The sequence below is a fragment of the Thunnus maccoyii genome, chromosome 7 (genome assembly GCF_910596095.1).
Source record: "Thunnus maccoyii chromosome 7, fThuMac1.1, whole genome shotgun sequence".
NCBI classification, from domain to species: Eukaryota; Metazoa; Chordata; class Actinopteri; order Scombriformes; family Scombridae; genus Thunnus; species Thunnus maccoyii.
This window is the reverse complement of record NC_056539.1, coordinates 20832640-20860411: the sequence shown is the minus strand read 5'-3', so window position 1 is coordinate 20860411 and position 27772 is coordinate 20832640. Positions and strand designations below refer to the sequence as shown.

The 27772-nt window shown below is 39.1% G+C and overlaps 1 protein-coding gene across 6 annotated transcripts; it reads left to right on the top strand.

The window, feature by feature from the left end:
- Positions 1 to 1306: 1306 nt before the first annotated feature.
- tbxa2r (thromboxane A2 receptor) lies at positions 1307 to 27772 on the top strand. Of its 6 annotated transcripts, none has more exons than XM_042415651.1 (5): positions 1307 to 1578; positions 13368 to 13472; positions 22000 to 22903; positions 25821 to 25954; positions 27300 to 27568. In XM_042415651.1, the coding sequence occupies exons 3-5, from the start codon at positions 22103 to 22105 to the stop codon at positions 27475 to 27477; spliced, it is 1113 nt and encodes a 370-aa protein (XP_042271585.1). In that variant the 5' UTR covers positions 1307 to 1578; positions 13368 to 13472; positions 22000 to 22102; the 3' UTR covers positions 27478 to 27568. The 6 variants fall into 6 exon arrangements, with proteins under 6 accessions (XP_042271585.1, XP_042271586.1, XP_042271580.1 ...); XM_042415652.1 differs by having other exon boundaries at positions 25821 to 25965; positions 27300 to 27550; XM_042415646.1 differs by lacking the exon at positions 25821 to 25954 and having other exon boundaries at positions 1309 to 1578; positions 27300 to 27772.

Below are 27772 nucleotides of genomic sequence, written 5' to 3'. Positions count from 1 at the left end.
CTTCTTTTTCGGCTCTTTTTCAAGGTGCGTTCATGTCTACAAGGGAACCGAAAGAAATCATCTGCAACTCTCTCAGGCATTCCCCAGGGAACAGATTGTCGAATGTATTGTCGCCTCGCTTCAGATCTTTAATAGCAGAACAAAACATATTTGTCGTGTCTGCGCTGCATCTATGGAGACATTTGCCACAGGTATGACCCTCTGGCTGAGTTCAGGCAAAGTTCAGTTAGTTGTTGGGTCGGGCAGCTTTGGTGCTTTGTACTTTTTTTCCACAGCAATTTTACAGCTCATGAGAGTATAAACAAAACAGCTTGCTTGAAGCTGGTGTTCATAGATGGATATCTAGTATCCAGTACCAGCCCATTGTGTGTCCAAACTTTTGACTGGTACTGTATGTCAGCTACAGAAATGGATAGTAGATGGACTGAAAAAAGCACCATAGAGCATATATGTGTGTGTGTTTGTTTTTTCAGAACTTTTTCTCTGTGTGTTTATTTGCTATTGAGCACATCCAAAGATAACAGAGCATTAATCACTTTGCACTGGTGCCTTGGTTTACACTTGTTATGCTAGACATACCTATTCGATGACTGGGAACTGTTGCTGAGAAACTCATCTAGTTTATGACTGAGTGGCATCACTGGAGCCAACAAAGTTGAAAATTCCTTGCTTTTTAGAGAGAAAAACAGACGTTAACATGTAAGTGGCTGATCCACATTTTTTTGCACTTTGCCTACATAGGCTGAAATAATATATCTTTAAAGAAGTCAGAAGAGAAACAATGTGGTTGTATGTGTATCCATGGACTCATGTTGCACAGCTTCAAAATAATGGTTTGAGGTCATCACTGAATACTGATTAAAATGATTTTTTTCTTTATATTCCATGTGAGAATAATGATATTCTTGGTGATTTCTCCCGGACTCTGTTTCTGGACTGTTTGTGTTTTGGGAGGTTTTGCTTTGTGTATATTTTGAATGTGCTCTGGGTTACAAATTCTTTGTGATAACAGCCATTTGTGTTTCTTTGTGTAGTGCCTGTTTTTACTATGACACCAGGGCTCATGTTTTCTTCAGTTTTTATCTCTGCCTTTCTTTGGTTTCATTCTTGACAGTTTGTAACCTTGTGTTTCTCATGTGTTGCCGTGGTCCTGCTCAGGCTGTTTTCCCCTGCACACCTGTTCAGTGTTTAGTCTCTTAGCCTTGACCTGTTTGTTGCCTGCCACACCCTCATTGTCTTCATTGTTAACCAATCCTGGGGTTTCCCTCCTTTTACAGTGCCTGCCCCACTCCAGCTGTGTCTTGTTCCTTGTGTATTTATACCTGTCTGTTCCTTCAGTTCTTTGTCAGTTTGTGGTCACTGTACCTTGGTGCTTGCAGCTATCATTTTTTTGCTCCTTGTGTTTCAAGTCAGCCAGTTTTTTTTTTTTTTGTTTGTTTTTTTGTCATCGTCTGCCAGCGACCAGAGTCTGGTTAAACAATTATTTTCTTCAGTTCCTGTCACCTGCCTGTTGTTTCTGCATTTGGGTCCACTTGCCTGCATAACCGTGACAAGATTAGAATTACTCCTGTGGTCCAGGTAGGGTACATAATTGCCAAGTCACTATAATGTTTGGAGCAATTATGGAAATCAGGTTGTGTGGAGATAGCCTCCAGGTGTATTCTGTGTGCTTTGTGAATAGATGTCAGATTCAGGTAAGCTTGTATTTGTGGAGAGTAAAGTGTGATATTTAATTTTACAGTTTCTGTTTCCATTCTATGTAATACTGTGTTGGGTGGGATAGATTGGTGCCTAAATTCTTAAATTTGCTTTTGAATGAAGATGATAGTAGTTCTGTCAACCAACTTCCACTCGTCTTTGTATGGGGATAATGTTTTTGTTTTCTACCAGTTTATTCTGAAGTTAAAGTTTTGCTGCAGTGGCTTCTTATAATGATAGTTTTTGATTAAATAAAATACCATTGCTTGTGGGCTTTTTTTAAATGGTAAGTGGACTGTGAGTGAAGTGAACTGACTGAGATTTCTCTTAAGGGACAGAGATGGAGGACACTTTTGGCTGGTCCCTGTGAGCGCTATGAAGTATTTTCAGTTCACTTTGTTAAAGTGGTGTTGGCGTTGGTGATTTGTCTAATCCAAGTGTAAAGATCAAGAGTATTGACATTGAAGTGTCTCTCCACTTAAAATTGTTTTGCTTGTTTATACTTCACTTGGATGTTTGAGTTTCACTGTGCAGAATGCTGTATGTGCAGAATTTGATACTAGAAGGTTGTTTTCACATTTATCTGGGAAAGTATGCAACTTACACAAGTGTGGTGTGGAAACTTGAAGCCTCCAGGGCACAAACACTGAGGCTGGACTTTCCAGTGAAGTAGGAGACATCGTGTGTCCAGCAGTCAAGCTTTTGAAGTGAGCAATATTTGCATATTCTTAGATTCTGGGTTTTTCAATGAGAAATGGATGTCATTTTAGGGATTTTTAATGGGATAATTTGACTTTTTTTGTGTGTGGAAAAAACATATTAGACACAAATTATTATTCCAAGCTGAGTATTTTTTTTATATATATCTTACAATATGTCTGGAGGTGATCATTAAGTTTCTGTGGATATACAATGTCTTACATTGCCCTGGAGACTTTCTGTCCAATTAATTGTTAATAACTTTACTAAAATATCCTCCAATTACAAGGAAGAAACTGCATGGTTATGTAGGAGGAGGAAAAAGTAAAGGATCATCTAAATTTGGTCCAGAGGTATTAACAGTAGTACATGCTGTATACCAAATATGGTAGCTTTAATGGTAATGATTGAGAGTTAGTAAGATTTTGGAATTGTAACGTCAGATGTTTGTGAACCTATAAATCATGAATGTCCCTATACCCACAGCATACTGTATATGGTATGTTTGGTTGTGTGTGTGTGTGTGCTGTCATGTAAAAAAACGAATCAGAGATAGTAAATATAAATGTGTAAGAGTATCTATGTGGGGAAGCAAGATGCAGGAGAGGGACAAAAGTAAAAGATGTTTTAGGTGAGATACAAGATGGGGTGCCAATTGTCCTACTATGGTTGTGCATAATCTTGAGGAAATCAAGGATACAGTGGGTTTAAAGGCACCCAGTGGGTCTGAGTAGGCAAGTTGCAAAGACAACAATAGAACAGAGCAACTCATTTATACTGCGAACAAAATTGTAATGTTAATAGGGACTGCAGTTCTTGTGTCTTTTTTTTTTTTTTTTTTTTTATTTCTCCCAAATGGTCCTCTGTTCTGTAAAATTACTCATTTCTATCTCCTCAGTCTTTCTAACTCGTCGCTTCAGAGCTAGCAGTGTTGAGGTGGTACTCGTTACATCACACCCAACAGTTCAGTCAAATGTACAGGAAGCTTTAACACTAAGCCACTGCCACCCAGCACTAAGCTGGGTGTGTATGTAACTTCTGTAGTTGGAGTTTACATTTCAGCCAGATGATTCAGGTCTTATTCCGATTGGCTTTGGGTGGAAGTAGGGGCCACACCACATCAGTCGGAGTAGGTGGTCATTGATGCCAATTTTATGTAAATAGCTTCCAAAACAGCCTGCTGGAGGACAGAGGGCTGTAAGGAAAGATTGATTTAGAGAAATCTAAATAATCATCGGTAAATAAAACATCAGATATGTTCAAAATAGACTATAGTATTTATAAAAAAAATGAGTCAAAAGGCCATGATACCAAATCTTTAAATAGACCTTTCAAACTGAATATCTACAAGAATGGTCTCAAATCAACCACTCATGCAATTGGGCACAAGAGGGTTAAAGAAATTAAATATTGTAATTAAACACCACCTCAATATATCTTAGATTGTATTGTATGACTTGTCTCTATAAAATGAATGGCAAATCATTTGCCACCACACATTATTCATTTAACATGACAGTTAATCTCCTGATGTTTAATAGGCCTTGTTTTTTTATAAAATTATTTGTGAAATCATTTGTCTCCTGATTTTTAGTGTGAAATGTGAGATGCTTATTTCCAAAGTCTGAAACGAGACATCAAAACAGTTCTCAAGGCATTTCACTCAAACCCACAAATGTTCACCTCATGGTGGCACTACCAGAAATGTCAGGGGATCAACAAAGTTGGGATTTATGGGAACCATGAATATCTGTGTTAAATCAAATGGCAATCCATCCAGTAGTTAAGATATTTCAGCTCAGGCCAAAGTAAGTAGCATTCCTACCAGCTGGCAGACTGACATTGCTATCTCTAAAGCCATGCCAATAGCATGACTAAAATATCCCTGATGATCATACTTATTTTTGGTTTGTGCTTGAGACTTCAGATATTTAACAGAAATAATGCAATACAAACTAGAAGTGTGCAGTTTGAAAGAATGAGGCAGCTAGGGAGGTCTACTTAAATATGCTAATTAGTTGCATTTTGAGAATTGTAAGATATTTTGTGGAGTTTGACCCATACTAGAAAGAAAGTCAGGAGAATGGAAGTGCATGTACCCTTTTAAATACTCCTTGTGTCTGCACCTCAGCCACTTTTTCAACACATCACCATATATTTTAGTGTTTAAACACAGATTACATATACACTTCCTAACACATGACAAACATATATAAGCAACACTGTATTGTCTTTAAAATCATATGTGGGTCTAGTGTCTCCCTGATCCCACTCCATATAACCTTTACCCTCCACCGCTGTGCTTCAGAGACCACATCTGGCTTGCCAACAAGCTCTTGAGTGGCAACCTAAAGACATTAGTACCTGACCCTTGATGCAATTGGCTGCAAAATGGACCAGTTTGGAGTTAAACTAAGCGGAACCTGTCTGTTTGTTCTCAGCAGCTGGACACTTCATTTTAGAGGCAGGGGGAACAACAAGGTCACTATAAACAGTGATGCTGTGAAAATTGCCTTGTTGTTGACATCATTCTTGTGGCTGTTCATGGTCAACTTTTTTTTTTTTTTTTTTTTTTTTTTTTTTTAAACATGAGCAAGTTCTCCAGTTTGCATGCTCCAGTAACTATTTCTGTCTCAGTTCAGACAGAAATAGGGAGACAAAAAAGGAAAGACAAGGAGGAAGTCTTTGCTTGGACTTGGTATCAGGCCAATTGTGTACACATGGATACACAAAATCCCAGCACCTGACCATGTCTAAGCAGGCATACATCATAGTTTTGGAAAAGTTCCATTTCCTCTCTACGCACAAAAACACTGATTCAGATTTTTCCACTGGAGAGGGTTTTTCAGCACCACATTTGTGTGTTAAACAGATGTGACTACAGATGTAGCTGGTTAGTATTAATGTATCAGCGGTCATAAACATCAAAGCAAATAGTAGTCTGTCACCTAAGCACCATAAAGCTTTCAATCATAGTCAATACATTAGATATGTGTACATAATAGTGAGGAAAAAGGTGCGTTTGCTCTGCTATTTGCTTCAATGTCACGTCTGTAATCTTAGCTTTACTCTGCACTGCATCTGTCTTCTCTCAAAAGTCACGTATCCAGTGTATAAAGCCCAAAGGATTGCTTAAGTGTAATAAATTATGCTTATTCGGACACCCACTATTTCATTCCTTATCTCAAACCCTTTCATCTACCACATGGGGAGAAGAGGGAATATCAGCACTGCTCTTGTAGGAGGAAAACATGCTCCCAGCCCTAAAGCTAGGCCATAGCTTGGTAAAGTCAATGCATCCACTGTGTTATGCACTGGTGCTTCAGATTGTGTGCTGTATCCTATGTAATCTGATTTCTGGAAAAGTTTTAGGCTGTTTCTTTTTCTGTTTTTAATCATACAAACAAGTAAAATATCTAATTTGTGTGTACAATATAAGGAATACATTTAAAGAAGGAAAACACATACAATCAAATCGATAAACAGACATAGATTATATTGCATTGTACAGGGTACATAGGTTGACCAATAAATGGGTAACAGTGTATATCACACTTCCATGAGATCTGCACATGAGAGCAATATGTATTATGTATGTGTGATGTACCAGATTGCTTATGTTGTGTTGGTATTACCAAATTTTGTTAACTTATGGATCTGAGCCCAGAATTATCAAGGGTCCCAGGACATTGGTGTTCACTGTCCCAAATTTTCACGATGATTCATATTGTTTGAAGATTTAGGCATAAAAGTCAAAGATATGATCTTATCCCTAAAGGGCGACACATACCAAAAGCATATCTTGCACTTTAAAACACATGCACCTGTTTTTCCTAGTAAGTCCACACACCAGCAGCATCTTTAACACATCAGGATGCACCACTGTCTTATTTCCCAGTGCCAACATGCATCTGTGCATAAGGAAAGTAGCAATTTTATGACATTCAAACCCCAGATGGGCACATCCTGGCTTCTGTACGTTCTTCTGTCTGCATGACGTATCCAGTGTACACTATTGAGATTGAATTTGAGACAGGATACAAAATTAAGGCTTTAAAATTTTGTGATCCTGAGATCCAAAGACAGGGAGCTCCATAGCTGAGGGGCCTGCACAGTGGAGTCACCCTAAGTGATGAAGGAAGATTTGGGATCTGTACATTGGCTCTACCAGAGCATCCCATGCAGTATCAATCAGGGCCATGGGTGGTTAAATCTATTATGTTAATGGGCGCTGGGCCTTTTAAGAGCCTAAAAACCTTTAAAAACAACTCTGAGATTCCCAAGAAATCAGTGAACAGCAGTATTGATAGGTGTAACATGGTTTTGGCTTTTGCTCTCTGTGTTGGGTGTGCCAGAAGGCTGCCGAAATTGGAAGTAAGATTGCTCAAAGTGCTGGCAATGAATATTTGATATTGACGCCATACTTTATCACTTCTTGTTTACATTTTTATAATTTGTAGACTCTCTCTAATTGTCCCCAGTGGATATGACCCGTCTTATTCCCAGGCTCTTAACAGGGACAATCTCTGAGACTGCTGGTGCTTGTGAGGCTATCTAAACTGTGAGTCTTCTGCTGTTTAGATTGTAGATGGGATAGCATTTAAATGAGTGCTTGTCATTTTGTGGTACAGATGTATTGTTGACTGCGGTTTATCGCTTCCCACACTTCTTTCACCACACCATTGACAGAATGGAAAAGAGTATACTTAAATCTGCGCAAGAATCTTTTTAATTAGCGAGCTTTCGGTCAGAGACCTTCTTCAAGGCATGACATGACACTCATGCCTTGAAGGTCTCTGACTGAAAGCTCACTGATTAAATAGATTCTTGTGCAGATTTGAGTGCGCAGATGCTTTTTCATGCAGTTTGGTGTTTTTTCTTTTTTTTTTTTTCTTTTTTTTAACTCCAGCACCTCAGCTATGTCTGATACCAGGTGAATGGTGTATTTTTCTCAATTTTTGATTTCACCACAATTGACAAAATGGAAGATAATGACATAAATAGTCTATTTGCTTCCTTTTAATTTGTGTGTCTGTACCTGGCAACCTCACTGTAAACGACAACACTACGCCCAACTGTTGTTCATCAAGAAATAGTTACATACAGGGCTAGAAATGAACTTTTTGGTCAGTTAACTGGTTCTGATGGACTCCAAAATCTAGTGTCAATCTGGGCACTGCTTAGGAGCCTTGGCTGCGACCCCCAGAGGTGTCGCCCCTATTGGTTCGGGTGTCTTTTAACCGTTTACAAGTACTGCCACAGAGGTTCGAGTTACTAGGACTTCCACGGCTGCCTCCTGCCTACTCTGTAGGTTATCAGTTTTTGTCAAGGCCTTACGCATGTGTGGAAGCACACCATGTAATTAAGGTCTACAAACTACCAGTGTCTCAAATCACTGTGCATAACAATAACATTAAACCACGGCAATTAATATTATCAGTGTGTAAATCAGTATGTGTTTAGAGGTCTCTCTTCCTCCTAGGAGATGTTAGTATCTGACAGAGAAACAGAGCTCAGAGGGACTTTAATCTCTCACCCTAGACTTGTCCGTGTCTCTGGTTCCTGCCCTAACATTCATAGGCTGCACCCTCTCTTGAGAGTACAAATTACAACATGTTAACATTTTAGAGTATTGTTAAGAAACAAGGGGCTTTTTCTGTGTCTCAGCCAAGGGAGCCTTCGGACAAGACCAGTAAGATTGGTCCAAATAAAATGTCTTGTCTTTTCAGCAGATCCAATGGATCTACTTAAGTAGAACTTGGGTAGAATATACGATATTCTAAAAAGGAGCTTGACTATGAAAAATACAAAGTCAAAACAAATCTGAAAATCCACAAAATCTGCCTTCCTTTCTTACAAAAGATTTTATACTCCTAAATAATGGGAGGTCTTATTTAATCTCATCCTATCAGCAGAGTACACAAAGTATAAGAAATTATCAAACGGTAAAAAGGGATTATAAAAGTAAAAAGGGTTATCAAAAACGGTATCTTAAAACACATTATCAAAACAGTACTTAAATTTTTTTTAGAAAAAGTTAGCAGCCAATCAGAATTTCCACCAGCCATAATGTTTTTCTTGAAATAAACCAGATTGAGAGCCACTCAATTTAAACAAAAGTATTAGACAAAATAAAAGAGATAGCATAATAAATCTCTTTGACATCCTCCACCTTGAAATTATTTGTTCCAACCACAAAATGGTTCGTCTTGTATTTTCTAGACGTGTAGATCCAGCAATCCTGACATTTTTCTGGACCAAATCCATGTCACTTACAACCTGGCCACCATTTGGCATTAAATGTCATCATCTCATCCCCCGCACCCATCCCCTTTTTGTTTTCATTTTTATCCTCAGCCTTCCTCTTTTGGGTTTTTTGCCCCAGTCAAAAATCTCCACATTCTTAAAAAACTAACTTGGCAAACTCATCATCCCATGGGAGACACATTGGCAGCCACTTCTACTGCAAAACACCAAAATCCACCCTAACTGTTAAGTAAATCTGCCTATTAATTTGTCATCCCACAACATACGATATGTAATGCAGCCAATACAATCTGAATTTAAAAACAGGCTTACCTTAATACTGGGATGAGCAGAGGCATGCGTTTCCTTGACTTTCTTCATGTTATATTTGTAACTTGTAGTTGCAATCCTTGAGAATTATGTGTATTGGCTGCCTTATCATAATTAGGGAAGGGTAGGATTTTATCAATACTACTACTCCTAAAATATAAAATAGATCATCTGAGTTATCAGTACAGATAATAAGAATAATTGTACAAAATAATTTAAAAAAAGAAATGTAAGGAATGCACAACTGGTATTGTACATAAAGTCAATATGTCAACCTGTCCTAAAGCACCAAAGTCCAAAATGTATGTACCCGCGCATTGTGACACCTGCACACATGTTTACCCACACATACATATACCTAATGTACCTATGTGCACATGACTATATGCATATGTGTGCATATACACCCCCCCAAACATCAATCATATAGCCAATATTCTAGTCCAATGGGATAGATCGCATTGTATTGAAGTGAGAGATGAGAGGCTGCCCGTGTTTGTAAAAAATTTCCAGTTGTTTCCCCAGACAGCATATTTTATCTTTTCCAATTTCAGAAATGGCATTAATCCCGCAACCAGGATGTATTTGAGGGGGGTGAGTGATTTTTTTTTTTTTTTTTTTTTCCATGAGGAGAATTTGACAACAGGCAATTAAAAAGACAAAAGAGATTACATTAGTTTGTTTAGCGGTCATTGTAACTCCCTCCTCCTCAGGGACACCAAAGATGGTGATCTGTGGTGATTGGTCCAGAGTCAGTTCCAGTATCTCTGACATAAGATCAAAGAAAGACCTCCAGTATTCTGCCAAGCTCGGGCATGACCAGAACATATGAGTCAAGTCTGCTGATGCCTGAGAACATCTGTCACAAATATCAAAGGTTTGGGTAAATCTTCGCTAATCTAGCTTTACTAAGATGGATACTATGACGTACTTTGAACTGAATGAGGCTAAGCCTCGCACATGAGGATCACTTTATTGCATGTAATGCATCATCCCGCCATTCATCAGATAAGGTGATACTGAGCTCAGTCTCCGAGCCTGTCTTGATCTTATGTAGAGCAGGGGGAGTCGCAGCTAATAAAAGATTGTATATGAAGGACATATGACCTTTTGACGAGTCAGTAACTGCAAGGAGATGCAGAAATTTGCTGCAGAAATGCTGAGGTGTTAGATTTGGCAAAGTTATGAATTTGAAGATACCTAAACAAAGAGTGCTGAAGGTTGAATGTGGAGCATAATTGTATAAAGCTAGCAAACAGGCCATCAACACAAAGGTCCCCCAGGCAGGATAGGCCTTGTCTGCACCAAATGGCAAATCTTGATCGGTCTTGACTGGTTGAAAGAGTTGATTGTTGTAGATGGGGGCAGAGAAAGCCAGCCGAACTGTTGCCTAATTTGTTGCCAAATTTTCAAGGTGGTAATGGCAATTGCTCTTAAAGCTAATAAGTTGTTTTCAGGTATTGAAAGAGGTGAAGCACAAAGTATCCTTGTATGCAGATGACCTGCTCCTTTATGTTTTCATATCCAATGGGCTCCATAACACATATTTTAGCTACTCTCGAATCCTCTGGCACCTTCTCTGGGTACAAGTTAAACATACAGCAAAAAGCAAATGCTTTCCTATTAATCAGTTGGCCCAGAAAATACCCCAAACTAGTATTCCCTTCAAATGATCTAGCACCAAGAAAATTTTACAGTCCTAACAACAAAATTGAAAACTGATCGACAGAGATGGAACAACCTACCCCTCTCTCTAGCAGGTAGAACACTTTTTTTTCGTCAACTGGACTCAATAATTTCAAATTTTATATGGGAGGATAAAACCCCAAGCAGCTAAGTTTACAATTCTCTGCTCCAGAGTGGGAGGTTACAGGGGGGACTCAGTCTACCAAATTTTCAATCATATTACTGGACTAACGTGCACAAATTTGCACCCTGGACTTCAGACACAGATAATAATTGGATTCATCTAGAAGCTAACTCTTCATTCCTCATCCCTAAAAGCCCTGGTATATAGCAGTCTCCCATTTAAACCCAGACAGCATTCCTCTAACCCCATAGTTATTACCACTTTGATAATACTACTTATCAGTCCAGTGCTCAGTATAGATACTGTTATGGGTTCTTTTTCATTACTTAAGAATTGCATTTTCAAAATGAATAAATTCAGAACAGGATTAGAAGTGATTTATATTTTAAATATTACTAAATATTGTTTGTAGAGCCACAAAGTCACCTATATAAACTCATATGTGCCTGGAAGCAAATCTAAAATGTCAATAAAATATTTCTGAGATCAAAATACTGAGTGAAGTCAGAAAGAATGAAGAACACGGACATCCTCTGTCCTTCAGGAGGAGGGGTTGCTGTCTCGGCCAGCAGCAGCTAAGTTTACAAGAACTTGCAATATTTTAATACACATTACAAACTAAGCTTAACAGTTAGGTTACATACAGACAGCTCTGGTTCTAGATTGTTCATAACAATTTGCTATGATCTTAACCAGCGCTCCGTGGTTGTGTAAAACATACCGGTGGTGGATGATATACAAAGCAGTTGAAAAATGAAAATATGTGCTGGAAAAAAAGTTGAGGTCAATTCAACTTTGATTTGTAGCACGTCACGCAGTGACAAGTGTCGGGCATCAGTTTGTAGCTTCATGTCACCGGTTTCCATTGAAAATGATTTGTAGCCTGTTGCTTTGTCGCCGGTAGTCTGAACACACAGTTACAGTAACAAGCATAATTGTAGTCAACTCGAGTAAAACATTATCTTCACTTCACCTTGTTCACTGTCTCCACTTCTCTGCTCTGCTATCTGCTCTGCGCGTGTGCGTGCGTGTGTGTGTGTGTGTGTGTGTGTGTGTGTGTGTAGGAGCTGAGCCCTGCCTGTCAAACACTGACACAAAAAGCAGAGAAGAGGACAGAGAGGCTGCAGCCCTGTACTGATAAAAGAACCAACGTTAAATACCCCAGGTTCTTAAAAAAAAAAAAATAGAACTGGTTCCAAATCAGAACCAGGTATCGGGGACATCCCTAAATAATTACTACCGATGCAAGCTGCCGATTAAAGCGTGGTGCGCCATGCAATAACACTGACGCAGGCTATAACGCTTCAGTTTGCATACTTGCACAGTCAATTCTACCATATGCTACCTCCAAGCCAGTGAGTGTATTACACATCACAACATAGTGTTCATGGGAAATGTAGGATAAGGACTAAGGATAAGGAAGATTGTTTCTGCAGCCTTCTTCAATCAAATGTAGTGATATTTAGAGCTTGATTCATCACTAGCCAAGTTGGCTAGTAACTTTACAATGTTACCCCCTATAGTTAATTTTCACCTGCAGTTGGCAGGTGTTAATTTCCAGCTCTGGTTACATATATAGTTTTTGAACTACTACTAACTGTAGCCGTTTTCCCCCTGCTTCCAGTCATTATGCTGGGCTAAGCTAATACTTAATCCGTACTTAATGCAAGACTTGAGGGTGGTGCTGATCTTTTCATCTATGTCTCAGAAAGAAAGGAAATCATCATATTAACCAAAATGTTGGACAATTATTTAGGACTGTTTACTTAATGATTACTGATGCACGTATTGCTAACAGTCTACTCAATGTATCTGTGGGACAGTGCATAAGCATCAGCCAAGAAAACAGCAGCTATATAGCTTTTATCATCATTACTCTTGTTCCTACCTTTCTCTTTTACTTTCATTTCTGCTGTGCTCTTGTAGATCCTCTTTGTAACTGATTCAAAGGTCTGTGCTTTTGGCAGCCATGATCCACATCTGCACAGCATATGTCTTCCTAAAGAGGTTATGTGAGCTGAATTAAGGTCTGATTCTATATTCTCAACATCTGTTGATGGCATGACCAACTTTTCCCACTGTGTCTTGAATCTAATAGTGTATCCTCAAATGAGGATGATTACTCCAATGTGTTAATGTCTCATGTCAACCAAAGTCTTGCCACATTGATTTTCACTAGAAATATAGACTGCTTTTTCACTGGTATACCCTTCTTTTCTTTAATTATAATGCCAACTGCTGTAGCTCCACTTATCCTTACATGTTTAGTGTATTGACATATCATCTTTACAACTTTACTCAACTTTACTGTCAGTTATTCTGAATTCCTGCTAAATTCCTGTGGAGTGTCGACCCAGCGCCCTTCCCCCTCTGTCTTCCGGGGAGGGGTGAGGGGAGCAAAAGGAAGCACGACTGGAGGGGGAGAGATGAGTGTCTCAACTGCTGCCAGAGAGGACACAGCAGGGGAAAGGGAGTGGAGATGTCTGGGGGTTATTATTAAAAGCCTGCTGTACTTTTTCTCTTTTTTTTCCACCAGAGAGGACTTGGTTACCTGTTTCCCTACTTTTTCCTGTGATTATTGTAGGTTTTGTCATCATTATTATTATTACAAGAGCAGAGAGATGGTCTGGATGGAGCAGTACAAACTTTCCAGCTGAGAGTTAATTTGGTCCTTGAAAGCTCTGTAATGGTAAGAAATATCTTCATTACTTAAACTTCCATAGCATTTGTCAATAGCATGTTGTTTCTAATTATATACACTTCACATCCACATGGAGAAAAACGAAAGCTTAAACTTCAGAGGAACAGTGGGTATCATGGTTTACCTAGTAACCATAGCAACTTTGGCTGTGATATTTTTTTTATTAACCTACCCTACCCTTGTACATTTATTATAATAATATATATATATATATAGTATATCATGATAAATAGGGGTTTTATATTACACTCATTTGTAAGGGCACCCAGTAGAAGTTACATATTGTCAGCTTTAACTAATTGTTTGGTTTCATTTTGTTGCTATCATTTTGTAAATGTTTTAAATGTTAACTTCTCGTCTTCATAATTTCCTGATTGTTAATTGTAAGTATGGATATACTGAGGCCTGTTCAAAGGAAGATGCAGTAAATCAGCTCAGAACTAATTAAATGTGGACAAACACAGACTTGTGATTGCTATTATGTAATAACAGAACATTGTTTCACCATTTTAGAGTAATCATTCAAACTCTACCAAGCTCAAGAACATGTCTATGCCAAATGTTCTTCAACTAAATATTGAAACCACATGAAACCCACATTGGCCAATGTTCAGGAATCAGTTCTGTCTGTACATATCAACTGTTCAATCAGCTTGAACCTTTGACCCCAGACTTTTGGAAAGGTTTGTTTTCACACAGTTGCAGAGGGTGCCTCCCTAACTCTGAAAGTCAGAAAGGACAGCAGCACAGTGTCAGGGTGTTGGCCACTGCTTTGTGACCCATACAACTGGTGTAGCATAAAACTTGAAAAATTAATTTAGGTTAGGCTGAATCAAATAGACTTCCAATCCAGGCTGTTTGACCTGGTGTATTTCTACCTAGATGTGTCTGTAAAAATGTACACCCGCCTACTTGTCAGCATCAAATACAACTTTGCAGCATTTTTTGTATGATCAGACAGCAGGGATAGTTGGTTGCTGCAGCTGTGCAACTCTCATTTCTCTATATCTTTGGATAAACGTGAAATTATGAATGTTAAATTAATCAGGCATAAACCCCTAGAGTCCACACTTTCTCCACAGGAACTGAAAGTTACTATCACAGAAAATCAAGTCACAAAAATGAATTAAACTACAAGTTTAATGTGTAATGAGGCCACATACTGATTTCCAGAGGCAAAGTTGAAGAAAAGGACAAAAGGTTCTTTTGCAGCATAGCACAGCATATACTGAACTGGTTACATGTCTCCTGACATCTGTAAGACTACAGATATCATACAGCACAAACCAGTTATATTACACCAGTTATATTCTGGCTCTTTCTTTTGAAGAAATTAATTATAAAACAACTAAGTTAAACCAAGAGGCTGGGATGTCTGTGTTTCATTTGTTTACTTCATGGAGAGCATGAACCCAGAATCACTTTAATCGTTCGTTGATATCAGTGCAGACCCTCAGATTCCTTTGAGTTGATCATCTTCATCTTCTTCTTCTTGTTTTTATGATCTCCCATAATATTTATTCCTCAGTGTAATGCACTTGTGTTTAAGAGGTTTGTAGTATGAACATGGCAAATAGAGCCTCATAGCCCCAATACTAATCGACTGGGTGTTGTTTGGACAGCAGATTATTCCAGAGTCAGCCTGTGCTCACAAGAAAAACAGTATAGGTCTAAAGTTCAGGCCGGCAAAAATGACCTATAGTTACATTTACGCCATCCAGCAGCATCCAGCAGTGGGTGGCTAGATGGTTACATGGAAAAAGTGGACTTTACTGCAGGAGACCACAGTTCGTAGGTGTAAACAATAGGTGTTTTTTTGGGGGGTTTTTTGCTGGCTGAATTTTAGACCTATACTATTGATTATGAGAATGTGTTGTCCAGAGTACAAGTACTGCATATTTCTTAACACAAACATCATTTGAAGGGACTTGTTTCATGGAAGTTTTTCTTTTAAAGACTCTTTTGGACCATATACCTACTGCACAATTTAAGTTTCTGTAGTTTCTCAGTAGTTTGAATAGGCAACCATTTGCCCGCCTCAGTGACACAATTTTAAATATGACATATTGATTCTATGCTAACAGGCACTTTTGGCTAATGGCTTACTCAAAAGGTTTTCAGGGTCACTCTTGGCGCCATGCACCATCTGTCTCCTCTTAAAATTCTCATGATAATAGTGTAGTGATCTCTGAGCAGGAGACACAAAGGTTTCATCTTACTTCATATATCTTAAGTTTTCTGCTTTTCAAAAATGTGCCAGTTAGACAAAAAACCTGATCTCAAAGCTATCGCGTATGATGAATCATATATTCTCAAACCATTGGTACCATTTGAACAATGTGCAATGTGAACATTTATTTCACATATATATAAAATATACATATAACAGGATGTTTCTTTTAAAGTTGTGCCCACTTTGTTAATGCCAGAATAGAATCAAAGATAATTGGTTGCTCCTGAAATTAATGTAATGGGGATGCCCAGTGATTTGTAAACATTTTCAAGTCTGTCAGTGATTTTAACCCAGGGGTGAATCTGCCTCATCTGTGAAGTAAAACCACAGCAAAATTGCTATCATGTTAAGCAGGGCAAGAAACTTTACAACGCAAACAAACCATAGTCTAATTTCAGCTGTAATTTGTGTTTTGTGTGCAATTTATTTTTTGTTTGCTCAATTATAAAGCAAGAAAGAAAAAAGAGGAAAAGGAGAAAGAAAGACTTGGTACAAATACATTCATCACAAAGCAGAAGCTGAGGCTTTTTCCCCAAATTAGGCATGCATGACGTTCCCACTAACTACATCACCAGTCCCATCTGGAAAGGGTTTAAACCTTTGTTTACAGTAATTTTAGTAACTGCTTAAGGGCTATTAAATTTGAGGTAGTTAAGTTTTGTTTTTTATTGTTTTTTTTTAAGGACCTGGAGTTGAGAGGCAGCGGCCATCATTTTTCCCCATTGTTGGTAGATTTGCTGTTTGTCCCTTTTTTGAGGAATAAATTGAAGAGTGGGGCAAGCTTTTTTTTTTTTTTCTTTTTTTTTGTGTGTGGCGCAGTTGAACTGTCAGATGTGGTTTTTTTTGTTTTGTTTTGTTTTTTTTCTTTTTTCCTAGAAGACTACCAGTGTGTGTGCTACACTGAGCACATGAAAGCGTGCAATGCTCAATTGCATCTTTGCACATTATTATGCATTGGGTCAAAAGTTAATCAATTTAAAGGGATGCTTTCCCCCTGGTTTATCTTCAGTTTCTCTAAATTACACACTAATACTACAGGAAAATGTGAGAGCAGGCACAAAAGTTGTAACCTGATGCAAAAATGGAGGCGCATTAAAATGACAGACGGCTGTGCTAATAAAATAAAGTCTTGTGTATCATTCTAAAATGCCTCTGCTGTTGAGATCAAGTTACTAAATTTGTTACCCTCTCTGGTTAATTTCCTGTGCTTTTGGGTTAAACCGTGCAAGCTAATAGACAACAGGAAAATGTTTGGACAAATGACAAAAAATGCCATATGCAGGAAAATACTGCATAGGACTTTATGGCACAATTTCTGGGTATCAAACTTAATATTCTATATTAAATTCTCATACACTGCCACCAATGTACAAAATTGTCCCATACAGTTTTCAGTTTTATTCTTCTCCATATTTTCTTCACTATGAGCACAGTTCATGAACAGAAGCAGATTCCTTTTATTTATTTATTTCTCTGGATGACATTGGGGAAATTCTTTGCATTACCTCTCATTTACTTTCCTAATATTAATTCTTTGCTATTTTTGCTGATGCAGTTACCAACTCCACCTTTCTTTTTAGTTTGATTATATCTTGAAAAACATCACACTTATATGCATAGAACACCTACAGTATGCTGACCTTACGCCCTCCATACACTGACAGAATGAGTGTCAGGATGCTCACAGGAATTTAAGCCTTCAGTTTGATTATCATCTTTGTGATTAGCTATATGTGTCTATCCAGGGTAAGATGGGATGTACTACGCATTTTTTAATAGTGAACAAAGACATAGTTGGTATATCAAGTAAAATTGATATACATTATAGACTATACTATCTGAATTTTAAAAATGTTATGTGTTTTGTAGTTAAACCTTTCTCTCACATGGTACATTTTCTGACTTGATCATACTGTATAGGATTGACTTTGAGATAACGGGATATCAATATCTACATGATATGCCATCAAACAGCATTTTGTTTAATAAAAAAAAGATTATTATTCATTGCCCATATTAGATTTCACTTCACTGTCCAACTTTGCGATGAAGTCACATAACGACCCATATATTTAGGGGACAGATCCCTGAGGAAAGCATCATGAACTGGCTGTGACTCTGTTTATTTCCTGTTAGTGTCTCTGTCAGAACATAACTGCGTTTCCTGCCAGGATATGCCAGCTCTCCTACTCTGTCTATTTCGGTCTCTGTGTCACTTTCCATCTCTAATGCTGTCACTGTCTGCATGTGTTTGCGATGGTTTTATGTACTTGCTGTATGTGAGCTGTGACATTGACTGCAGTCATATTTATATGGTCCTGTGTACCTCAGAGGGAAGAGCACAGCCATAACCCTGTAAGGATTAGTAGTTACTGGATAAACCTGGGATTTCCCTACAATTATAACACTGCCTACCTCTACCTGCGCAGCGCGTGTGCGTCACTGAACTGCTGCGGCTGCAGTGTCCACACAGACAGCATTGCTGCTGCTGTGCTGCTACTGCGCTGCTACTGCCAGCCCTATCTTTCTATAGAGTTTGACTTTGATAATTGCCATCAATGATGGAATGTTTCATTTCATCATAAATTTCATTTATATGTAGTTTAGACAGATACAAAAACAGATACAGGAAGTGTTGAGCTAAAAAAAAAATAATTTTTTTATGTCTGTCATATTCTACAAATATAGACATTGACACTATTGTGCATGATGTAATTTTGCAGTGCCCAAGCAGAGCAGAGAGGTGGAGAGTGTGAACCAAGTGAAGTGAAACTTAATGTTTTACTGGAGTTGACGACAACTCAATGCTCATTAATGCTGTTTGTCCATTTCTGTCACATATCAGTAAATTACATCAGCATGCAGGTATCATTTTGTTTTGGGTTTACTTTAAACAGCTGGTTACCTTCGGCTTCTCTTAGAAAATGCCTAAACATTTCTATTACCATGCTTTTCAAATGTATAATGTCCACTTTTTCTAAATTATGTTCAGACTATAGTCAGGATCAAGCAATTAAGTAATCAACATCTGGCACAGGAGAGTGAGTATAAAAGGAGAATAGGGCAGGTAGGACTTTTGCTCAGTAGAAAATACTAAGTAGCTAGCAAACAATCAAAAAGTCAATCAAATGGGCAACTGAATAGTGGATTAGTAGCAGGTAAAGGAAGCAGCGATGGACCCTAGGAAAGTTAAGGAAATCTTTGACTTAAAGCTGAAAAACATCTACCCTCCAAACTCCACCAAAAATCAGTGTTACATTCTTAAATTAAGGGCAGAGAGTTACCAATTAATAAGGCAAACCACACAACAGCATTGAATGATTGCGTTATTGAATTTTTAAAAGTAATTTCAATGTTTATGGCAATGTAATCCCTAGATGGGGAACTTTAATTACGACTGCCACAGAAAGCACCATGAGCAGCAGCATCATCTCGCGAAAGTAGTTCGTACTCCACATGAAGCACAAAGCATCTTTCTGGAGTTTCATGCCAGTGCTCTTGGAGCTCAGTGTGGAGTAAAAAGGCTATGCATGCAATCCTTCAACAGTATTACTGGCCTGGTATGAAAGCAGACATCACAAAATGGGTGAGTGCATTATTGCTCCATATTTCTGTGACACTTATGGAAATATTTAGATATTTAATTCCAGAGTGTTCTCAATTGTTAAGACACAAACACATCCGCATGTCACAGTGGACTTGTGATACAATAATCCATCCGTGTCAGCAAGACTCAACATCCTGTGGGGCATTTGTCTGCAAGCTATGAGTGCAACTGACCCTTTGTTGAATACAGCTATTGAATATTACTGATTGTACTGTTTCTTGTATAGTTTACAGAGCTTCTCCCAAGTGGTGGGGTGCTGGATTTCAGCACTGATGCCATCACTCAGTTGAGGAGGGAAATGGCTTGTAGACTGGTCACTGATTAAGTTTTTTTTTTTTTTTTTTCTGTCAATGTATCATCATATGCATTAAGGTGCCATTGAGAAATTAATTAGATGTGTGCAATGTGTTTAGAAAACTTGTCAGGACTACCCAGAGCATTTGGGAATGCATGTCAAACTCCAGGTAGAAATTAAAATTAGCATGATGACTGGGTAAGAATAAAGTGACAGTTCTGTTTGCTTACAAATGTATCACTTATCTACTGTCATGCTTCTCCTCAAATTCAGTGTACAACATGTAGTCTATGGTTCCATTGGATTTGTGTTGGGAGACCACAATTGGAGCAGGAATTCTATTGTCCAGCATGTACACTGGCACAGGACCTGAAGTTTTCTGACAACAATCGAGGAGGAGGAACATACGATCTAGAGCCTTACTCGCACAAAATGCTGGCCTGTTAATAGGAAATCGGGATCTAGGGTACTCTTATTGGACTGGAACACCCTACCCGCTGAAATTTGAAATGCTACTTCTGAAGAGACCTGCCTCTTTTACAGGTGGGGCCTCACCATTGCAGGCACTGCAGATGTTGATGGGAAGGGTGTATCGGCCTGAAGCTCTCCACCCCTAGCTGCTACCCCTGTCTCTGTCCTCCTACTGACCTGATAATGTCTGACAGCTAAAGTTACTGCTAGTGTCCACTCAGCACTTATTGCACACAAGCCAACCAGAAACACTGGATCCACTGTCTTGTGGTGCCTTTCCAAGATTTCTTCCAATTTCTCTCTAGTTTTTAGGTTTCAGGGAGTTTTTCCTTGCCCTTGTAGAGGTGAAGGCTGGGAGTGCTGTTGTGTTGTATTGTGTTTTTCATTTTATATGGATTGTTTACACATTTGTGCGCTCTATCAAGCAATCATCTGTAAAATAATTAAGGCCCATACAAATAAATAACTACTTTTTTTTCTAATGCCTTTCTTGCATAAATGTTTGGCTACTGATTCATTATAATTGCATTTTTGGAAGTCTTTCTTTCATTCAATAAATGACACACCATGTTTGGTTCATTTGGAGTAAAGCTCTTACATGGTAAGAGCTCTTACATGGTAAGAGCTTTACTCGTCAATACACAGTATTGACAAGCACTTAATGACAAATAAAGAGGTCTGAGTGGGTGCCTGTGTGTTATGCTATACAATATACACAAAAGGAAGGAGAATGACTGTAAATCATTAAGTCGATGCATTCAGTACTGTGTTGTGGGTAGAATATTACCACTTGTATTCTACTCTTCCTTTGGCTCAGTGTTAGCAATTATTTAGTGTGTTTTGACAGTATTGTCTGAGTTAGATCATCACTGTTTAAAAGTATTTTCTTTGCCATAATGTGTAGTGTCATATAAGCCTGTAATGTAGTGGTCAATATGGCTGTAGCCTAGGTTTAAAAAAACAAAACAAACAAAAACCTTCATGAATATGTTTGGGTAATTTCTAAGATAAGCCCAAGGTAACCAGTTGTTTTAAGTAAACCCAAAACAAAATGCTGACGTACTTAATAAATATGTGACTGGAAGCAATAGAAACATAAGGCTTAGATGGCAATCCCCCTTCAAACCAGCCCCTCCTCTCTCTACCAGCAGGACCTATCAGCCCATCAGCGGCAGAGGGAGGAGGACCGAAGACAGCTTAGCCACAGGAACATGATTTCAGTTGGGTGCAGGCATGCTGACTGTCCCCCCAAATACTTTGGTATTGAAAAACAAGAAAGAAAAAATCTTAATGACACCCATCCCTACAGCTAGCTAACTAATCCTAACCCCCAGCCAAACGCCCCACCCCCCACAACCACAGTACAGAAACCTAGGGAAAACCCTGCAAACCATCCTAAAAATGCACTTAAAGAATGAAAGAATTGGGTTAATTGCATCTCATTTACTACTTTTGTGGATCTCAGCAAATAGTTTGGTGACTACCATGTAATCATAACAAATACAAATAATAGCAAAATTATAAATAAAACCCACATTTACCAAACTGGAATTATCCTTTAAATTTTTAAGCCACATACTGTGATGTGTATGCGTATGCTTGCAAGGATGGGCTTCTGAAATCAGCAGGTATAGAAAATTGATAGCTAGAAACCAATTTTCAGCTGCGGTAGTGTTGAACTAATATGCGCAGCTTGAATAAAGAGTTGTATTTGTACCATTTAGAATGAAATTCAAATCTGTGCAAGCCAATTTTTGTGTTGCTCTTTCCTTTTGTTTTTTTTTTTTCATTTTGTCCTGTATGTTTCTATGCATTTTGTGTATATTCAGTGTTCACTCCAATGCTGGAAACTATATTTCTTATGATGAGGAATGTCTTCAAATTTAACTTTTCTCTTTTCATTATTTAGGTTGAGGATTGAGGTTGAAGAGTGAAATGAAATTCCTCACACTGGTATTGTCTTTCCATCTCTGAGTCATCTGAAATCAAGAACCCCACACCAGCTGGCCATCATGAATGCCTCTGTCCCACCACTCACCAACAACACCCCCCCACTCTGCTACTCCATCAACAGCCCTCCATTCAAGCACTCCCCTTCCATCGCCTCAGCCTACTTCTCATCCATTTTCAGCTTTTTGGGTCTTACCTCCAACCTCATCGCCTTCATAGTTCTCATAAAGTCTTTCCGGCGGACACATAGCCGATCACGATCCTTCTTCCTTATCTTCCTGGGTGGCCTGGTGGTCACTGACTTCATGGGTCTTCTGGTCACAGGCTCCATTGTGGTCTCCTTCCATGTCACGCACTTCAATTGGCGACAGATAGACCCGAACTGCCACTTCTGCAACTTCATGGGCATGTCCATGGTCTTTTATGGATTGTGCCCTCTGCTGCTTGGTGCTGCCATGGCCGTGGAACGCTTCATTGGCATCAACCTTCCATTTGCACGCTCCACCAGCATGCCAAAGGGCCGGACAGTCTCCATGGTGCTGATGGTGTGGTTGATCGCTGGTTGCATAGCTTTGCTGCCCCTATTGGGCGTTGGGAGCTACCACATGCAGATACCCGGTTCCTGGTGTTTTTTCAACATCAGCTCTGAGGGAAATGACCTGGCCTTCTCCCTGCTCTTCTCACTGGTTGGGTTGACGTCCATCGCTGTGTCATTTTTATTGAACACCGTGAGCGTGGTGACCCTGATCAAGGTTTGCTGTGGACAGGACAGTACCCAGCGTCGCCGAGACCATGAAGTGGAGATGATGTTGCAGCTTATCCTGATCATGGTCATAGCTTCTATCTGCTGGTGCCCCCTCCTGGTAAGTTTGCCCTTATGTCTGTTTGTAACCCTGCGTTTGCTATTTTCACATGAAAATGTGGCATACAGCAAGGTTGATATAGAGATACTTAAACATGAATTCACTGTTATTCATTGTGTCTTGCAATATCTGCATGACAATCTCCTTTCAAAAAAAACTTTCATATAATACCATTTCCAGTTCTAATTATTATACAAAACAAATTCATCTGCATCACCACTCTTTCTCTGAGGACCACCCTGAGCCAACCAACCTAAAGTTGCAAAATAAATGGAGCACTTGGAGTTTATTGTTAAGCATCACAGGAAAGTCTCTTGCACTGTTTCAACCTGTGTAAATAAGTGTGTGCCTCTGTAACTGTAAAATGTGGTCTGTGACAGTGTGTGTGTTGTGTGGTGATAAGACCCACAGGCGAGGGTGCCCTCTTCAGCTGCTGGCAGAAGGGGGATATCTGTTAACTCAATTTTTTGGTTTTCCTATATATATCTTTACATTGTGTACACTGTTGACAACTAATTTGACTGTAAACCCCTTTAGGTATAACTATAAACCAGAAAAGTAAAAAGTGAAGAAAACATTTTAAACCATATGTTCTGACAATCTGAAGTTTGAGGTAAAAGTGTCCATGGCACAACATCACTCGTGAGGTGGTTAATGGTAAGTTAAAAATACATTCACTGATGATATTGCAAGGCACAATGAATAACAGTCCCCACCAAATTACAATGTGAGAAATGTCGCTCAGGTATCTGAAAGCACCCAGTCCTGACCCTATCTATCCAGCTCTTTTTGTTATCAGTGCTGCCCTTCAACTGTTTGAACTATAATGAGGCATCAAAAGGCCCTAAGCTCCTTTTCTCTGCTTCCCCTCTACATGCTTCATTTCTTCCAAACCTCCTAACTAGCTGATCTGAAAGCTCTCTAGTGATCAGAGGGCACCTTAATGCCCTAGTTGAGATGACACATATCAGCTATAGAGCATGAGGGAAACTAGTGCCTTTAAAGGAAAAGAACTTGGATTTTACCTTTTGTAGCTTGGCTAACGGTTCTGTCAGTTATGAAAACATTGCACTCACAAATGTAATTGCTGATAATGTGGCAATATCACTAAAAAAAAGCCCAACAGGGCAACAAACAAGAGCATTCAGAAAAATATAACGGTTGAAAACAGACTGTATATAAAGATGGACGTAGCAAGGTGTAACGTCACCCATTAGTTTACATTGGAGTCCCAGAACTGGGGAGAGCAGCAGGTGAGTGAACTGTCAATCAACGCCCACATGGCAAACATCAAAGGTACTATAAGTCTTAAAATCTTCTTTAACACACAATATGTAATTTCAGCCGCTAGGGGTCTCTCAATCAAAACAATAACCATGACAATAACAAAAGACGGAGTGTGATGACGGTATGAAGTAGCAAGGGATCATTGGAGTTGTTGTCTTCGTTGTTAAATAACCAGCTTCACCGGGATAGGATTACTCCAGTGTTAATCATTCGAGATGTTTTTACCGGGATCCGAATTACCCGCAGAGGTCTTCTCCTCTCCAGAACAAATGGACCCAGAGATCACAGGTAAAAACACTGAATAAAGCAGTTTAACCTAAAAAAATCAGTGTTTCTCCGACGATGTACGGCGACCACCAGATGTCCGGTGCGGGCTGTTAGCCGAGCTGCTGCTAACACTTGTTCGGTTTATTTCTCTCATAACTTTAGATCCAGACGTTCGGCCGGTTTCTCCCAGGAGCCGAATTATCCGCAGAGGTCTCCTCCTCTCTTAAAGACGAACGTATACGCAGATTAAAATTGTTAAAAATACTGATTAAAGCTGTTTCACCTAAAAAATCAATATTTCTCTGATGTTTGGTGACCACTGTACTTCCTGGAGGGGCTGTTTGCCGAGCTGCTGCTAATGTTTTCCCAATTTATTTCTCGGATAACTTAAGATCCAGACGTCCAATGACTAAAATCCTTCTTCTGGCTAAAAGATATAGTTAAAAGCAACCTAAATTTATTATGAAAATGTGGCTTAAAACTGAATAAAAGTCAATTTATAACAATTGAAAAAAATTGACTTAGTATTCCTAAAGAGAAGTTGACGCTTTTGAATTGGAGTCAGTTGGAGCCAGGGATCTAGTGGCCGTCGGTGGAATTGCACTTTAAAGTATTTCTGCACTGGCCTCAGTCTCAAGCTGTGGTTGTTGCCACTTGGTTGAAAACAACCCCCCAGGTCCTGTTGGACCTATTTTAAAAAAATATTGCCACCTTCTGAGATCTCAGCAATTACTTGAGTGAGTAATGTTATCATAGCCAATAGAACCAATAGCCATAGTAACAACATTAAAACCCAAGTTGTAGTTTTCCTGCTAATTGTTCAGCCGGAGGTATAGTATTAAAAACATAGTTGTAGAAGCAACATCAAGAATTGACTCCAACCACTCCATCCATTAAACCCACCTTCTATAGTGTCTAGTGTGATTGAGGGGAATGAAGTGCCAATTGATACCTCCATGACAAACCCATTCTCCATTATGTGATGGATGGGTCTGTCATATGGTGAAAAGAATAAACTTAAAGCCCCTATGTGTACATTATTATACAATCATGGCACCTTTCTAATTATTGTAATGAGGTTTATTGGGTATAAAAGTGACAATCTCAGTTATAACTTGTGCAGTCTATGTGCTGCTTTCAGTTGATTCATTGAAACAAATATTGCAGTCTACAGCAGGGTCATTTTTGATACTACCTCTTGAGTCACCAAAATCCGAAAGTCACATTTTATACATAAGGACTTCAAATTCATTACCAGTATTTTGAGCTACTCACAGTTATGAACAGAAGGTTAAGCCTTCTGAATGGAGCAAATATTTTACTGTAGCTCTGTATAACCTCAGTTGTGTGGCACTCTACACAGATGTATATTCTGATGAGCGCTGTGACTGCTGATCCCGTAAAAGCAAACGCCGTTTTGTTCTGCATACGAATGGCCACCTGGAATCAGATATTAGACCCCTGGATATACATCATGTGGCAAGGGTCCCTACTAAGGCGAGTAAAAAGTAAAACAAAAACACTGAACGGTTGTAACAATAACACAGCTTCTCCATAGTCACTGCTTATCCCAAAATTAACATTGTGCCGTGGTTGGCCGGTTACCTCAACATGTCCTGCGGATAAAACCATGCCAACCATGTGCGTCACAGTCTACACCATGCCTTGCAGCTTCCAATACATTCCCAGTATCATTGGAAGCATGCTTCATCATGCAGCCAGTTTCCCATCTTGGTTTGCTGCTGCCATGTACACTTCATTCCATTCCAAGTCAATTACTAAACATTTCACTTAAGTAGTTTCAACTATTTGTCATGCCTGCTTTCATTCCCTGAAACTAACACAGATGCTTTCTCATCAAAACCATCATAGCATAACAATCTACAGATTGTAGTTTTATTTACAAAAACATTTCTTAGAAGCAGAGCTGCAAAAATAATCTCACATATAAGAATAAAACTTCAAAAGTTATTCAGGCTCAGTAATTTAAAACCCCTGAGAAATGCAATTTAGCTACAGTGAGTTATCTACAGTCAAGCCTAGTTTACATTGAGAGCTCAAAATAGCCTCCTTGCAAGTTAGCAAGACCATGAATGCCATGAATTCCTTCTTTGAAAGTGGAAGTTACTACTGATGGTACTAGACTAATTTGAACCCTGGGAAAATGTGGTTCTTTCTGCCCTTGGAGCACCTCTGCCTTTGAGAAAAGTTTGCCTAAGTAAAACTCTGATTGTATTTCATCTCAACAGGAATGTGTACTTGCATGCAATAGTGACTTGCACTATAAAGTGGATTTAGATAACTGTTTTACATGTACTGCTTGGACACAACACATAGAAGTCAGAGGTAGACACCAGCTGAATTTGGAATAGATACAACAATAAGCCAATTTGTCATTTCTAGAGGAGCTTGTTAGCATGTTTAGACCCCACAAGACTGTTAGACTATGCTAATAAGGCTATTCCTCACATAAAATGCTGCTGCTTTACTAAAGGGGATAATTATGTTGCAGCAGCCACTGCCTCAGGAGGGCCATAGCAAAATTAGCCAAGGCTTTCCCTGAGTAGACTTTTAAACATATGTGTGTGTCCATGTGCATTTGCAATAGTAACCAATTTCATCTTTTCCCCCTCACTCCTTATTTCTGATCTCTCCTTCTCGTTCTCTCTTTTCAACTTTAATTTGCTGCCTGTTGTAATTTTCTTCTTTTCTCCTTTGCAACTGTTTGATTTCTTCTCTTTAACACTTCCATTTCTCTTCATCTATCATTTCTTTCTTCTCTTTCCCTGATCCCTCCATCTCTGTTCCTACCCCCCCCCCCCTTCAATCACCCCACCACCAGATCTTTATTGCACAAACTGTTTTATCCGGAGGTCATCTCCAGGTCAAATACCTACTGCTATGGCTACGCTTCGCCACCTGGAACCAAATCCTGGATCCCTGGGTATACATCCTGTTTCGCAGGGCAGTCCTTCAGAGAATCTACCCCCGGCTTAACTGGTCCCGGGGCTCCATCATGACCTTGTACCCGTCTTTTAGCGACACCATTCGCAGGTTCACACGCTCTTCACTTGGAAGCACCCTGGGCTCGGATGAAACAGGAGAGACTGGGAAAGCAAATGTAACACCCCCATCTATGTTGAAACCACCTCCTCCTTCTCCATGAATGTGATTTGAGTTGAGATTGCATGACGCCATTGGGGTTTTTGTATGTGTTCTGCTCTCTGAGTTTTCCTGTTGACTGTGACCAGGATAAGCAGCAAGATTGCACCTTAAACCTGAAAGGATTAAACATTGTTATGCTATTGAATACCA

Coding starts and splice junctions, on each gene's coding strand:
- tbxa2r (XM_042415649.1), top strand. CDS start 22,103: ATGAATGCCTCTGTCCCACCACTCACCAACAACACCCCCCCACTCTGC. Junction 22,904..27,299: donor TCTGCTGGTGCCCCCTCCTG/GTAAGTTTGCCC, acceptor CCCCACCACCAG/ATCTTTATTGCACAAACTGT.